The following is a 16884-nucleotide window of genomic DNA, read 5'->3' as shown; positions in this document are numbered from 1 at the left end:
TATTCCATATGTTTAGTCTTGCTGTCAAATGTAGACATGGCCCAAATTGAAAGTGAAGTAATTGATAGTACTACAAATGTAAAATATTGAGACATGAATTTAAAAAGAGGTCCACCTTGAGGGAAGAGAGCAGCGTTTATTGAATTGCCTTTCTGACCCACATCTTTAAATATCACCAGTCTCCAAACTCTGGGGAGTAGAAGACACACCAGCACAACTGTCAGTCACTGATCTTTCTCACCAGTGATCACTTCCTATAAGAAATGTTAGATTATAAAAATCATGAAATGGGAAACGAGAGTCTTAGATTAATATAGGAATTCTGATTAAATTCAGATTCTTACAAATATGCGTTGTTTTTGACATGACGTAATAACCTGTCTGTTGAGGTTTTGACTGGAAGGACCTGCGCTGAGTTGTTGGGCGCTGATGCATTTTCCAATACAGTAAGCTTACATTACAGTTAATAAGGAAAGTAGAAGTAGTTAACTCTATTATAGTTCTAAGTCTACAGCATTAGTTATTGTCTGTTCTATTACATCCATATGGTAAAATCTTTCTGCCTTAATGAGCTGTCATAATACTGATGCAAATAAATACAGTGCATTCGGAAAGTATTCAGACCTCTTGACTTTTTTCACGTTTTGTTACATTACAGCCTTATTCTAAAACTGATTTTAAAAAGTTTTTTCCCTCACCAATCTACATAAAATACCCCATAATGACAAAGCAAAAACAGGTTTTTAGAATTCTTTGCAAATGTAATTTTTTTTAAATGGAAATTTCACATTCAGTAAGTATTCAGAGCCTTTACTCTGTACTTTGTTGAAGCACATGGCAGCGATGACAGCCTAGAGTCTTCTAGGGTATCACGCTACAAGCTTGATACACCTGTATTTGGGGAGTTTCTCCCATTCTTCTCTGCAGATGATCCTCTCAAACTCTGTCAGGTTGGATGGGGAGAGTCGCTGCACAGGTCTATTACTAGGTCTCTCCAGAAAGGCCTGAGTGCTGCAGACATGGTTGTCCTTCTGGAAGGTTCTCCCATCTCCACAGAGGAACTTTGGAGATCTATTAGAGTGACCATCGGGTTCTTGGTGACCTCCCTGACCAAGGCCCTTCTCCCCCGATTGCTCAGTTTGGCTGGGGGTGTCACGCCCTGACCTTAGAGCCTTTTTATTTCTCTATTTGGTTAGGTCAGGGTGTGATTTCGGTGGGCATTCTAGTTTGTCTGTTTCTTTGTTGGCCAGATATGGTTCCCAATCAGAGGCAGCTGTCTATCGTTGTCTCTGATTGGGAATCATACTTAGGCAGCCTTTTTCTCGCCCGTGTTTGTGGGTAATTACTTATTTTCTGTGTGTGTTTGTGTGCGCCACGGTTGCGTCACGTTCGGTTTCTGTTTACCTGTTTTTTGTGAGTTTCACTTTATTAAAGATGTGGAACTATATTCACGCTGCGCCTTGGCTCATTTATGACAGAGAGTTTGAAGACAGTGAACGTGACAGGGGGGCCAGCTCTAGGAAGAGTCAGGGTGGTTCCAAACGTACTTTATTTAAGAATGATGGAGGCCACTGTGTTCCTGGGGACCTTTAATGCTGCAAACATTTTTTGGTACCCTTCCCCAGATCTGTGCCTCGACACAATCCTGTCTCTGAGCTCTACGGACAATTCCTTCGACCACATTGCTTGGTTTTTGCTCTAACATGCACTGTCAACTGTGGGACCTTATATAGACAGGTCTGTGCCTTTCCAAATCATATCCAATCAATTATATTTACCAAAGGTGGATTCCAACCAGTTGTAGAAACATCTCAAGGATGATCAATGGAAATAGGATGCACCTGAGCTCAATTTTGAATATCATAGAAAAGTGTCTGAATACTTTTGTAAATAAGGTATTTCAGTTGTAGTTTAAAAAAAAATTACAAACATTTCTAAAAGCCTGTTTTCGCTTTGTCATTATGGTGTGTTATGTGTAGATTGATGAGGAAAACAATTAATTTAAGCAATTTTAGATTAAGGCTGCAGCATAACACAATGTGTAAAAAGGAAGGGGTCTGAATGCGTTTTGAATGCACTGTATTTACAAGTCCCCTTGTACTATATAATAGAATGAACACAAATTCCATGTGTTGTGAAATAAATATTCCAAACCAATTTCCAGATGCTATATGTCTGTAATATTTAACAAGATAATCATGTAATGACTGACAATATTCATTACTTTTATTGTGTGTAAAACAAAACATTCACATATCCAAATGAACACATTGTCACTTACTCACTTACAGCACAGGTGATCAAACAATCACAAAGTTGGTTTCTGATTTGAAAATCTTCACTGCGCATGCATCATGCTAGATTTGAACCCTTGGGTCTAAACCCTACGTGTATATTTTCTGCAAAGCACACCTTTCATCCAGTCAGGCTATGTGTGAGAAGTTTCTGGAATAATACAATTGTTTTCGTCCAATAATCAGCAACCGTCAGTAGGTCAGTCAGTACATTCTTCCACTCTACCACCCCCCCAGGATCCAGAAAAAGGCTTGGTCACACAACTAAATATTAGACCACAGCAACTGAACACACACACTGTAATACCTCACTGTGCACACAAAGGCTGGTTTGAAGGTGGAGCAGACAGGATGGAAAAAGCAGCTTGATGCAATCCAGTAGGAGACTGTTCCTCTGAGAGTGTGTGTTCTGTCCTGCAGCAGTTCCTGCCCAGTTGCTAGGGGTCAATCTGGAATCAGACACATTTCTCCTCCCTCTAGTTCCCCTCTCTACCTGCCTGTTACCTGTCCCATTCTCTTCCCTTCTCTTTCTACCTCCCTGTCCATTCTCTCCAAGATCCCTCTCTCCCATCTTTCCCTCTTCCCCTCTCTTCCCTCTCTTACTTGACAAAGTGCAGTGCCTCTGCGGCCACCACAGATCCCTTGCTGCTGTCCAGAGAGGTGATGATAGAGAAGCCAGCCTTCAGAGCCAGCATCACCGTCTCTAGCTTCAGACACTCCAGAGTACACACGAAGGTACTGTCCTGCTTCAGCACCAGCCTGGAGCCCGGTTCTGACTTGATGAAGTGGCGGAACTGGATCACGTTGGACGACACTTCAAACTCCTCCGGGAAGCCGTCCAGACGGCTCTTTGAGATCTGAACCAGGCGACCTTTGACCTTGTCAATGAAACTGGGGTCACTACAGTACACCTTGAAGCCCTGTGACCTCTCGTCAGTCACCTCCAGGAAGGCGGGCTCCCGCTGTACCGCCCGCAGCTCCTCCCACTCCAAAATGGCCTCCACCAATCCACTGAGGCGGTAGAACTCTGCTTCCCGTCTCAGAAGGCCCACCTCTCGGAAGTCGTCGGGTAGCTGCAGGTCTCCGGTCCGCAAGAAGTTGAGGATGTGTCGGAACACAGGGCCGTCACGGTCGATGAAGGGGTTGCCCATGGAGTCGGTGTGCTGGACGGTCTTTTTGCCGCTGGCCAGCTCCTCCAACACTGACCCCTGGTGGCGGCTGAGGGTGGTGCGGTGCGCGGCATACAGAAAGCCCCCCACGTTGAGGGTGATGGTGCCTGACGAGGGCTTCTTGATGCTCTTACTGGGCTGCAGCAGGTCCGAGTTGATCTGTCTCAGTTCACTGTCCATCCTTCTGAGGTTCCATTCCATGCCGCTCCCGCTCAACAACCTCACAGTGTCTGTCTGTGTCTGCGGTCCTCAGGATAAGTGTGTGTAGCGTGCAGTAAAAAGTGAGTGTGTGTGTGGGAGCCAATCGGAGAGGTACTGGCATAGAGAGGAGCGCACAGCGCACTGGTAGCAGAATGAGTCTGCCTCTCCCTTTCTCTCCTCCCTCTTACATCTATTACATCCCTCCCTCCCTTTTACCTCTCTCTATTTCTCTCTCTCTCTCTGCATCTCTGCTGGAGGAAGAGGGGGGCCACCCTCTGTCACAGGGTGGGAGGAGAGGGAGTGTGTGTGCATTGGAGAGAGAGAGAAAGCGATGAGTAGAAAGGGTGGCAGGTGCTCTCCTTTACCGCTCTCTCCTTACTTTCTACACCCCCTCTTTTCTTTCCCCTTTGTCTTGTCCCCTTTCTCTCGTCATCTTCTCTCGTTCCCCCTTTCTCATTCTCCTCCAGCCTCCCTCTTTCTTCTATTTCTCTCTCTAACCATCTCTCTCTCTCTCTCCCAATCTTAGTAATTAGCCCTCTTTTCTCGCTGATGAAAAAGCTCCCCAGCTGTGCTTCCCCACGTGAGACAACAGGAGGCCCCTGAACACACACACACACACACCCTATATGCACACACACAGACACAGGAGGTTGTCGTGGCAGGGAACCTCTCTCCCCAACCCCATCCTAGGAACCTGTTGGTGTAGATAGACTGTAGTTGTGTGAGTATCTCTGCTGTAGAGACTTTCTGCAGTGTGCTTCAAACCATGTTTACAGCTTTGTCCAGGGTGGCATTTACTGGCAGCTTGGTGGTCATTCACTGGCAGCATGGTAGGCACATTCACTGGCAGCATGGTAGGCACATTCACTGGCAGTGTGATAGAGAGATAGGGATAAGTGGGCAGATTGTGGGTATTTATGTAAATGAGAGTGTATTTACACAAATGCCTGATTTCTCTCAAAGATTGCATGCAGTTGGTTAAGATCTCCCTAAGAGTAAACCCCTCAGTATTATAATATGGGCTATTCTTAGCCCTTTCCTGGGTAGCTTACTGGAGATGGACAGACATATGGCTATTACAAAAAATATGAAAAATGTTTAGCTTATAGTCAATCAATCAGGTGCTTGTGAATGTCGGTGTGTGTGTGTGTGTGTGTGTGTGTGTGTGTGTGTGTGTGTGTGTGTGTGTGTGTGTGTGTGTGTGTGTGTGTGTGTGTGTGTGTGTGTGTGTGTGTGCCTAATTACTGGTGAATGCAAGCAGGGTCTGAGCCTGCAGGGTCTTTGATTTGTCCACATCTTCCTGTATCCACCCACAGCCTCGGGAGTTGACTGGAAGGTAATTAGGTCTAAACTGAGGGTAATGTCTCTTACTGCTCTGTAAGGAAGAGAGGCTTGTGATGTGTATAAAGGCCTTGTGTATTATTATGGTGAGTCATAGACTCATATTGTTAGCCTCCAGAACATGGCGCAAGGAGCTTAAATCAATACTGTATAATACAGCACAATATTTCTTTCTACATGGGCTGACCATGTCAAACTGTCTGGACGATGTCTTCGCCTGACACTTGTTGTAACAAATAGTGACGTGTGTGTTTGACAGTTTTGCTCCCAGAGGTGAGAGAGTGTCCTGCAGGTGATGGGCTGTCACAGACAGACAGTGATGTTTCTCAACCCCCACCCCCTTCTCTCCCTTTAGCATACATTTAGCATACAGAAGTGTCATTATAGTAAACAGTGAGATGTGTAATTAAGTTGTTTTTTCTCTCAGTGTGAAGTCTGTTTGATGGAGCTAGCCTGGTGTTGTCCACAGTTATACAGAAAGATTTGGTGTGTGTATGCTGGTGTTAAAATTGTAATTAAACCAAGCAATCACCCCAGAATCCAGGTGTAGAACATTCCCACGCAGCCTTGACAGTGACACAACCTATCAAATAGAATATCCCCCATGTCTTATCTCCAGAAGTGGAGGCCCGACTTCCATTCACCCATCCCCTTCAATGAACGTACCTGTGGACAATCAGTGTGACAGTCTGACAACCCTTTCCGTTCAATTCATTTCCGGTGCGACAGCTCACCATGGTGACGTCTGAGTGGCACGTCGGCGATCAACGAGGCGGCTCTACCGTACCGTGGTGCTTTTTAATCATAATATGATTAGTGGAATCATCCCTGTATTAGAATTGCAAATGAGACAGTGGAACAGCGAATGAAAGAACAGCAGAGAAGATATGGTGGGTGGGTGGATGATCTGCTTTCCTTCCCTTTCACACCATTGTTACCCTGGATAATTGTTCAACTTCATGTCGGAATCTATTTCATTTATTTGTCTTTTTTTCCCTCAGAAAGTACTGAAAACGGTATTGTCTATTCCCATCAGTAAAATCACTTTGTCTCTTTTCATTAAAGATATTGAATTATTCATAATGTTACTGGCCAAGACAGAGCTGTAACACAAACTGCAGTGAAGCTCGCATAGCAACAGTAGCCTTGAGGAACATAGATGTTGTGTGTGTGTGTGTGTGTGTGTGTGTGTGTGTGTGTGTGTGTGGGTAGCCTGGTGCCTTGCCTGAGACCTGTAGACTTAAGGAACATAGATGTGGTGTATGAGGTGTGTGTGTGTGTAGCGGAGGTGGTAAGGTAGACTTGCCTGAGACCTGTAGACTTAAGGAACATAGATGTGGTGTATGAGGTGTGTGTGTAGCGGAGGTGGTAAGGTAGACTTGCCTGAGACCTGTAGACTTAAGGAACATAGATGTGGTGTATGAGGTGTGTGTGTGTAGCGGAGGTGGTATGGTAGACTTGCCTGAGAACTGTAGACTTGAGGAACATAGATGTGGTGTGTGTGTGTATGTGTGTGTGTGTGTGTGTGTGTGTGTGTGTGTGTGTGTAGCGGAGGTGGTAAGGTAGCCTTGCCTGAGACCTGTAGACTTGAGGAACATAGATGTGGTGTATGAGTGTATGAGGTGTGTGTGTGTGTGTGTGTGTGTGTGTAGCGGAGGTGGTATGGTAGACTTGACTGAGACCTGTAGACTTGAGGAACATAGATGTGGTGTATAAGGTGTGTGTGTGTGTGTAGCGGAGGTGGTAAGGTAGCCTTGCGTTAAGCTCCCCAAGCTAATGCCTAGGCTTTAGTTCAGCAGGCTAACACTGTTTAGATATGTACAGACACCCTGGGTTCAAACTCTCAGTCACATGGGTTCTCTCTATGTCAAACACGCTCTGATGTTGGCTATATTTTAGGAAACATCTCCTAGGGTGCTGAAAATGTTGTCTGGTATCTGTGATACAGGTGATGGAGTAAACTAATAGCCCCTCACAGCAGATTGTTGATAAAGATGTTTCTCTTCCCTCTTCTGAGTACCCCCCCACTCCAAACCCCTTCATGTGAAATAATTTATAGAGAGCGTATTTACAGAGAGATCGCTTTGGGCATGCAGTCACCCTACATCTCTTTTACTATTGAGAGACATTACAGCCTTAAGAATAGTGCTGCTCTTGAAAGGCAGTGTTGTGTAGGATAGTAAGATCGCGTTGTGTAGGATAGTAAGATCGCGTTGTGTAGGATAGTAAGATAGTGTTGTGTAGGATAGTAAGATAGTGTTGTGTAGGATAGTAAGATCGCGTTGTGTAGGATAGTAAGATCGCGTTGTGTAGGATAGTAAGATAGTGTTGTGTAGGACAGTAAGATCGCGTTGTGTAGGATAGTAAGATCGTGTTGTGTAGGATAGTAAGATAGTGTTGTGTAGGACAGTAAGATCGCGTTGTGTAGGATAGTAAGATCGTGTTGTGTAGGATAGTAAGATAGTGTTGTGTAGGACAGTAAGATCACATTGTGTAGGACAGTAAGATAGTGTTGTGTAGGATAGTAAGATTGCGATGTGTAGGATAGTAAGATAGTGTTGTGTAGGATAGTAAGATAGTGTTGTGTAGGACTGTAAGATAGTGTTGTGTAGGATAGTAAGATAGTGTTCAAATCAAATCAAATCAAAATCAAATGTTATTTGTCACATACACATGGTTAGCAGATGTTAATGCGAGTGTAGCGAAATGCTTGTGCTTCTAGTTCCGACAATGCAGTAATAACCAACAAGTAGTCTAACTAACAATTCCAAAACTACTGTCTTATACACAGTGTAAGGGGATAAAGAATATGTACATAAAGATATATGAATGAGTGATGGTACAGAGCAGCATAGGCAAGATACAGTAGATGGTATCAAGTACAGTATATACATATGAGATGAGTATGTAAACAAAGTGGCATAGTTAAAGTGGCTAGTGATACATGTATTACGTAAGGATGCAGTAGATGATATAGAGTACAGTATATACGTATGCATATGAGATGAATAATGTAGGGTATGTAACATTATATTAGGTAGCATTGTTTAAAGTGGCTAGTGATATATTTTACATCATTTCCCATCAATTCCCATTATTAAAGTGGCTGGAGTTGAGTCAGTGTCAGTGTGTTGGCAGCAGCCACTCAATGTTAGTGGTGGCTGTTTAACAGTCTGATGGCCTTGAGATAGAAGCTGTTTTTCAGTCTCTCAGTCCCAGCTTTGATACACCTGTACTGACCTCGCCTTCTGGATGATAGCGGGGTGAACAGGCAGTGGCTCGGGTGATTGTTGTCCTTGATGATCTTTATGGCCTTCCTGTAACATCGGGTGGTGTAGGTGTCCTGGAGGGCAGATAGTTTGCCCCCGGTGATGCGTTGTGCAGACCTCACTACCCTCTGGAGAGCCTTACGGTTGTGGGCGGAGCAGTTGCCGTACCAGGCGGTGATACAGCCCGCCAGGATGCTCTCGATTGTGCATCTGTAGAAGTTTGTGAGTGCTTTTGGTGACAAGCCAAATTTCTTCAGCCTCCTGAGGTTGAAGAGGCGCTGCTGCGCCTTCTTCACGATGCTGTCTGTGTGGGTGGACCAATTCAGTTTGTCTGTGATGTGTATGCCGAGGAACTTAAAACTTACTACCCTCTCCACTACTGTCCCATCGATGTGGATAGGGGGGTGTTCCCTCTGCTGTTTCCTGAAGTCCACAATCATCTCCTTAGTTTTGTTGACGTTGAGTGTGAGGTTATTTTCCTGACACCACACTCCGAGGGCCCTCACCTCCTCCCTGTAGGCCGTCTCGTCGTTGTTGGTAATCAAGCCTACCACTGTTGTGTCGTCCGCAAACTTGATGATTGAGTTGGAGGCGTGCGTGGCCACGCAGTCGTGGGTGAACAGGGAGTACAGGAGAGGGCTCAGAACACACCCTTGTGGGGCCCCAGTGTTGAGGATCAGCGGGGTGGAGATGTTGTTGCCTTCCCTCACCACCTGGGGGCGGCCCGTCAGGAAGTCCAGTACCCAGTTGCACAGGGCGGGGTCGAGACCCAGGGTCTCAAGCTTGATGACGAGCTTGGAGGGTACTATGGTGTTGAATGCCGAGCTGTAGTCGATGAACAGCATTCTCACATAGGTATTCCTCTTGTCCAAATGGGTTAGGGCAGTGTGCAGTGTGGTTGAGATTGCATCGTCTGTGGACCTATTTGGGCGGTAAGCAAATTGGAGTGGGTCTAGGGTGTCAGGTAGGGTGGAGGTGATATGGTCCTTGACTAGTCTCTCAAAGCACTTCATGATGACGGAAGTGAGTGCTACGGGGCGGTAGTCGTTTAGCTCAGTTACCTTAGCTTTCTTGGAAACAGGAACAATGGTGGCCCTCTTGAAGCATGTGGGGACAGCAGACTGGTATAGGGATTGATTGAATATGTCCGTGAACACACCGGCCAGCTGGTCTGCGCATGCTCTGAGGGCGCGGCTGGGGATGCCGTCTGGGCCTGCAGCCTTGCGAGGGTTAACACGTTTAAATGTCTTACTCACCTCGGCTGCAGTGAAGGAGAGTCCGCATGTTTTCGTTGCAGGCCGTGTCAGTGGCACTGTATTGTCCTCAAAGCGGGCAAAAAAGTTATTTAGTCTGCCTGGGAGCAAGACATCCTGGTCCGTCTCTGGGCTGGTTTTCTTCTTGTAGTCCGTGATTGACTGTAGACCCTGCCACATACCTCTTGTGTCTGAGCCGTTGAATTGAGATTCTACTTTGTCTCTATACTGACGCTTAGCTTGTTTGATAGCCTTGCGGAGGGAATAGCTGCACTGTTTGTATTCGGTCATGTTACCAGTCACCTTGCCCTGATTAAAAGCAGTGGTTCGCGCTTTCAGTTTCACGTGAATGCTGCCATCAATCCACTGTTTCTGGTTAGGGAATGTTTTAATCATTGCTATGGGAACGACATCTTCAACGCACGTTCTAATGAACTCGCACACCGAATCAGCGTATTCGTCAATGTTGTTATCTGACGCAATACGAAACATATCCCAGTCCACGTGATGGAAGCAGTCTTGGAGTGTGGAGTCAGCTTGGTCGGACCAGCGTTGGACAGACCTCAGCATGGGAGCCTCTTGTTTTAGTTTCTGTCTGTAGGCAGGGATCAACAAAATGGAGTCGTGGTCAGCTTTTCCGAAAGGAGGGCGGGGCAGGGCCTTATATGCGTCGCGGAAGTTGGAGTAACAATGATCCAAGGTTTTTCCACCCCTGGTTGCGCAATCGATATGCTGATAAAATGTAGGGAGTCTTGTTTTCAGATTAGCCTTGTTAAAACCCCCAGCTACAATGAATGCAGCCTCCGGATAAATGGATTCCAGTTTGCAAAGAGTCAAATAAAGTTTGTTCACAGCCATCGATGTGTCTGCTTGGGGAGGAATATATACGGCTGTGATTATAATCGAAGAGAATTCTTTTGGTAGATAATGCGGTCGACATTTGATTGTGAGGAATTGTAAATCAGGTGAACAGAAGGATTTGAGTTCCTGTATGTTTCTTTCATCACACCATGTCTCATTAGCCATAAGGCATACGCCCCCGCCCCTCTTCTTACCAGAAAGATATTTGTTTCTGTCGGCGAGATGCGTGGAGAAACCCGCTGGCTGCACCGCCTCCGATAGCGTCTCTCCAGTGAGCCATGTTTCCGTGAAGCAAAGAACGTTACAGTCTCTGATGTCCCTCTGGAATTCTACCCTTGCTCGGATTTCATCAACCTTGTTGTCAAGAGACTGGACATTGGCGAGAAGAATGCTAGGGAGTGGTGCACGATGTGCCCGTCTCCGGAGTCTGACCAGAAGACCGCCTCGTTTCCCTCTTTTACGGAGTCGTTTTTTTGGGTCGCCGCATGGGATCCATTTCGTTGTCCTGGTTGAAAGGCAGAACACAGGATCTGCGTCGCGAAAATCATATTCTTGGTTGTACTGATGGTGAGTTGACGCTGATCTTATATTCAGTAGTTCTTCTCAACTGTATGTAATGAAACCTAAGATGACCTGGGGTACCAATGTAAGAAATAACACGTAAAAAAAAAAAAAAACTGCATAGTTTCCTAGGAACGCGAAGCGAGGCGGCCATCTCTGTCGGCGCCGGCTGTTGTGTAGGACAGTAAGATAGTGTTGTGTAGGATAGTAAGATAGTGTTGTGTAGGACAGTAAGATAGTGTTGTGTAGGATAGTAAGATAGTGTTGTGTAGGATAGTAAGATAGTGTTGTGTAGGATAGTAAGATCGTGTTGTGTAGGATAGTAAGATAGTGTTGTGTAGGACAGTAAGATAGTGTTGTGTAGGACAGTAAGATAGTGTTGTGTAGGATAGTAAGATAGTGTTGTGTAGGATAGTAAGATAGTGTTGTGTAGGATAGTAAGATAGTGTTGTGTAGGATAGTAAGATAGTGTTGTGTAGGACAGTAAGATAGTGTTGTGTAGGACAGTAAGATAGTGTTGTGTAGGATATTTATTTTATTTAATGTTTTATTTCACCTTTATTTAACCAGGTAGGCAAGTTGAGAACAAGTTCTCATTTACAATTGCGACCTGGCCAAGATAAAGCAAAGCAGTTCGACAGATACAACGACACAGAGTTACAAATGGAGTAAAACAAACATACAGTCAATAATACAGTATAGACAAGTCTATATACGATGTGAGCAAATGAGGTGAGAAGGGAGGTAAAGGCAAAAAAGGCCATGGTGGCAAAGTAAATACAATATAGCAAGTAAAACACTGGAATGGTAGTTTTGCAATGGAAGAATGTGCAAAGTATAAATAAAAATAATGGGGTGCAAAGGAGCAAAATAAATCAATTAATTAAATACAGCTAGGAAAGAGGTAGTTGTTTGGGCTAAATTATAGGTGGGCTATGTACAGGTGCAGTAATCTGTGAGCTGCTCTGACAGTTGGTGCTTAAAGCTAGTGAGGGAGATAAGTGTTTCCAGTTTCAGAGATTTTTGTAGTTCGTTCCAGTCATTGGCAGCAGATAACTGGAAGGAGAGGCGGCCAAAGAAAGAATTGGTTTTGGGGGTGACTAGAGAGATATACCTGCTGGAGCGTGTGCTACAGGTGGGAGATGCTATGGTGACCAGTGAGCTGAGATAAGTGGGGACCTAGCAGGGTCTTGTAGATGACATGGAGCCAGTGGGTTTGGCGACGAGTATGAAGCGAGGGCCAGCCATACGAGAGCGTACAGGTCGCAATGTTTGGTAGTATATGGGGCTTTGGTGACAAAACGGATTGCACTGTGATAGACTGCATCCAATTTGTTGAGTAGGGTATTGGAGGCTATTTTGTAAATGACATCGCCAAAGTCGAGGATTGGTAGTATGATCAGTTTTACAAGGGTATGTTTGGCAGCATGAGTGAAGGATGCTTTGTTGCAAAATAGGAAGCCAATTCTAGATTTAACTTTGGATTGGAGATGTTTGATATGGGTCTGGGTATTTGTAGTTGTCCACGTATTCTAAGTCAGAGCCGTCCAGAGTAGGGATGTTGGACAGGCGGGTAGGTGCAGGTAGCGATCGGTTGAAGAGCATGCATTTAGTTTTACTTGTATTTAAGAGCAATTGGAGGCCACGGAAGGAGAGTTGTATGGCATTGAAGCTTGCCTGGAGGGTTGTTAACACAGTGTCCAAAGAAGGGCCAGAAGTATACAGAATGGTGTCGTCTGCGTAGAGGTGGATCAGAGACAGCAAGAGCGACCTCATTGATGTATACAGAGAAGAGAGTCGGTCCAAGAATTGAACCCTGTGGCACCCCCATAGAGACTGCCAGAGGTCCGGACAGCAGACCCTCCGATTTGACACACTGAACTCTATCAGAGAAGTAGTTGGTGAACCAGGCGAGGCAATCATTTGAGAAACCAAGGCTGTCGAGTCTGCCAATGAGGATGTGGTGATTGACAGAGTCGAAAGCCTTGGCCAGATCAATGAATACGGCTGCACAGTAATGTTTCTTATCGATGGCGGTTAAGATATCGTTTAGGACCTTGAGTGTCGCTGAGGTGCACCCATGACCAGCTCTGAAACCAGATTGCATAGTAGAGAAGGTATGGTGAGATTCGAAATGGTCGGTAATCTGTTTGTTGACTTGGCTTTCAAAGACCTTAGAAAGGCATGGTAGGATAGATATAGGTCTGTAGCAGTTTGGGTCAAGAGTGTCCCCCCCTTTGAAGAGGGGGATGACCGCAGCTGCTTTCCGATCTTTGGGAATCTCAGACGACACGAAAGAGAGGTTGAACAGGCTAGTAATAGGGGTGGCAACAATTTCGGCAGATAATTTTAGAAAGAAAGGGTCCAGATTGTCTAGCCCGGCTGATTTGTAGGCGTCCAGATTTTGCAGCTCTTTCAGAACATCAGCTGAATGGATTTGGGAGAAATGGGGAAGGCTTGGGCGAGTTGCTGTTGGGGGTACAGTGCTGTTGACCGGGGTAGGAATAGCCAGATGGAAAGCATGGCCAGCCGTAGAAAAATGCTTATTGAAATTCTCAATTATGGTGGATTTATCAGTGGTGACAGTGTTTCCTATCTTCAGTGCAGTGGGCAGCTGGGAGGAGGTGTTCTTATTCTCCATGGACTTTACAGTGTCCCAGAACTTTTTTGAGTTCGTGTTGCAGGTAGCAAATTTCTGCTTGAAAAAGCTAGCCTTGGCTTTTCTAACTGCCTGCATATCAGCTGCATATCACAGGGGCTGTTCGATGCTAATGCAGAACGCCATAGGATGTTTTTGTGTTGGTTAAGGGCAGTCAGGTCTGGGGAGAACCAAGGGCTATATCTGTTCCTGGTTCTAAATTTCTTGAATGGGACATGTTTATTTAAGATGGTTAGGAAGGCATTTAAAAAAAATATCCAGGCATCCTCTACTGACGGGATGAGATCAATATCCTTCCAGGATACCCCGGCCAGGTCGATTAGAAAGGCCTGCTCGCTGAAGTGTTTAAGGGAGCGTTTTACAGTGATGAGTGGAGGTCGTTTGACCGCTGACCCATTACGGATGCAGGCAATGAGGCAGTGATCGCTGAGATCTTGGTTGAAGACAGCAGAGGTATATTTAGAGGGCAAGTTGCTTAGGATGATATCTATGAGGGTGCCCGTGTTTAAGGCTTTGGGGAGGCACCTGGTAGGTTCATTGATAATTTGTGTGAGATTGAGGGCATCAAGTTTAGATTGTAGGATGGCTGGGGTGTTAAGCATGTTCCAGTTTAGGTCGCCTAGCAGCACGAGCTCTGAAGATAGATGGGGGGCAATCAGTTCACATATGGTGTCCAGAGCACAGCTGGGGGCAGAGGGTGGTCTATAGCAGGCAGCAACGGTGAGAGACTTGTTTTTAGAGAGGTGGATTTTTAAAAGTAGAAGTTCAAATTGTTTGGGTACAGACCTGGATAGTAGGACAGAACTCTGCAGGCTATCTTTGCAGTAGATTGCAACACCGGCCCCTTTGGCAGTTCTATCTTGTTTGAAAATGTTGTAGTTTGGAATTAAAATTTCAGAATTTTTGGTGGTCTTCCTAAGCCAGGATTCAGACACAGCTAGAACATCCGGGTTGGCAGAGTGTGCTAAAGCAGTGAATAGAACAAACTTAGGGAGGAGGCTTCTAATGTTAACATGCATGAAACCAAGGCTATTACGATTACAGAAGTCGTCAAAAGAGAGCGCCTGGGGAATAGGAGTGGAGCTAGGCACTGCAGGGCCTGGATTCACCTCTACATCGCCAGAGGAACATAGGAGGAGTAGAATAAGGGTGCGGCTAAAAGCAATAAGAATTGGTCGTCTAGAACGTCTGGAACAGAGAGTAAAAGGAGGTTTCTGGGGGCGATAAAATAGCATCAAGGTATAATGTACAGACAAAGGTATGGTAGGATATGAATACAGTGGAGGTAAACATAGGTATTGAGTGATGAAGAGAGAGATATTGTCTCTAGAAACATCATTGAATCCAGGAGATGTCATTGCATGTGTGGGTGGTGGAACTAATAGGTTGGATAAGGTATAGTGAGCAGGACTAGAGGCTCTACAGTGAAACACTAACCAGAACAGCAATGGACAAGGCATATTGACATTAAGGAGAGGTATGCTTAGTCGAGTGATCAAAACGGTCCGGTGAGTGGAGAGGTTGGTTGGGGGTCACGGCGATTTAGACAGCTAGCCAGGCCATCGGTAGCAAGCTAGCATAGGATGGAGGTCTGTTATTAGCCACCTCTTGCATTCCGTCAGTAGATTAGTGGGGTTCCGTGTGGTAGAGGGGATTAATACAAATCACACAACAACAACAAATATAGTTATAGAGGCCCAAGAAGAAAACATAATAATAATAAAAATAAATAAATAAATAGTCTGATTGTCTATTTAGATAGCAGCCGATAAGACAGCTAACGGTTAGCAGGCCGCGGATGGGCGTTCAGGTAACGTTGGGACGGAGGAGCCAGCCGGATAACTCCTTCGGGTAGATAACGTCGGCAGTCCAGTTGTGAAGGCCGGGTGGGGCTCCGCGTAGGCAGTAAAACGGGTCCGGATAGGTGACTGCAGCCCAGGAGTGATTGATGGAACTCAGGAGTGATTGACGGAGCTGGCTAGCTCCGGAATAATTTATGTTGTCTCCGGAATCGACGAAAGCCGATAGTCACACGGATAGCAGCTAGCTAGCTGTGAGATCCAGGTATGAATGTCCAGAGAGCGGTTGAAATCCAGGGACATGGAGAGAAAAATTGGTCTGGTATGTTCCGTTCCGATCCGCGCTGCGCTGCGCCGTACAAAACTGGCGATAGATTTTCTATCTAAAGGATAGCTGATGACCACAAACCGTGGTTAGCTGAATACTAACGATTTGCCAGTAAAGAGGCTAACTAGCTTCTGAACTAGCTTCTGATTAGCTTCTGGATTTGTTGTAAATATATATAAGTTGTAATATGATAGGATAGGTATATGATAGTATAGTAAGATAGTGTTGTGTGGGTTGTCAATAGAACAAGAAAATGCAATATGGCTAACATCTTTGTTGAACTGAAATTGGTACTTAATGCAGGTAAAACTGTTCTTTTCCAAAAAGCATATGTACTGTATATTGGATGTTGCCCACATTGATCATGTCCCCGCTCATGAATATCCGAATTGACGAAAAGCCATCTTTCAAAAAGCATATTGATGAGTTAGTTGAGAAATTAAGAATTAAGATGGGTTTCCTTTAGAAATAGGGCAAGCCTGTCATTAAATAGCAGAAAACCAATAATTCAGTCGACATTCATTCCGGCTTTAGAATGTGGCGACATTGTCTGCATGAATGCAGCTGCCACTTCTGAAGTAATTGGACACAGTTTATAAGAGCACACTCTGCTTTATTATGGGCAATAGGCTCAGTACATATCACTACGTTCTTTATCATGAAGTAGGCTGACCCTCTCTTAAGTGTCATAGATCAGTGCACTTATCTCTTTTAGTTTATAAATCCCTCTTGTGCAAACTTCTGCCATACTTTACTTCATTGTTAAATTACAGACGAATCACCAGACAAGACCCGATCACAGGGATGGCTAACTCCCTTTGGTCTCCACTGAGTTAGCTAGATCTGCGGGGGGGGGATCTCCAGAACACAGATGTTTTGATGACGCTTTTTAGTCCTTCTGTCCTTCTGTGGCTCAGTTGGTAGAGCATGGCGCTTGTAACGCCAGGGTAGTGGGTTTGATTCCCGGGACCACCCATACGTAGAATGTATGCACACATGACTGTAAGTCGCTTTGGATAAAAGCGTCTGCTAAATGGCATATATATAATGCTTTTTTCTATTCAAGATGGTGTTTTGTAAGTTACTTTTCTTAAGTTGTTTTTAAAATGTTTTTATTGTGTTGGAATTGTAAATATTTGGAATTTGTAT

The 16884-nt window shown here is 45.0% G+C and overlaps 1 protein-coding gene across 1 annotated transcript; it reads right to left on the bottom strand.

The window, feature by feature from the left end:
* Positions 1-2204: 2204 nt before the first annotated feature.
* On the bottom strand, positions 2205-3831 carry LOC118386506 (BTB/POZ domain-containing protein KCTD4-like). Its single transcript, XM_035774225.1, has one exon. The coding sequence runs from the start codon at positions 3662-3664 to the stop codon at positions 2894-2896; it is 771 nt and encodes a 256-aa protein (XP_035630118.1). The 5' UTR covers positions 3665-3831; the 3' UTR covers positions 2205-2893.
* Between the last annotated feature and the right edge of the window lie 13053 nt (positions 3832-16884).

The sequence above is a fragment of the Oncorhynchus keta genome, chromosome 7 (genome assembly GCF_023373465.1).
Source record: "Oncorhynchus keta strain PuntledgeMale-10-30-2019 chromosome 7, Oket_V2, whole genome shotgun sequence".
In the NCBI taxonomy this organism is placed as follows: Eukaryota; Metazoa; Chordata; class Actinopteri; order Salmoniformes; family Salmonidae; genus Oncorhynchus; species Oncorhynchus keta.
The sequence above is the reverse complement of the archived record's forward strand: the minus strand, read 5'-3'. Positions and strand labels throughout refer to the sequence as shown.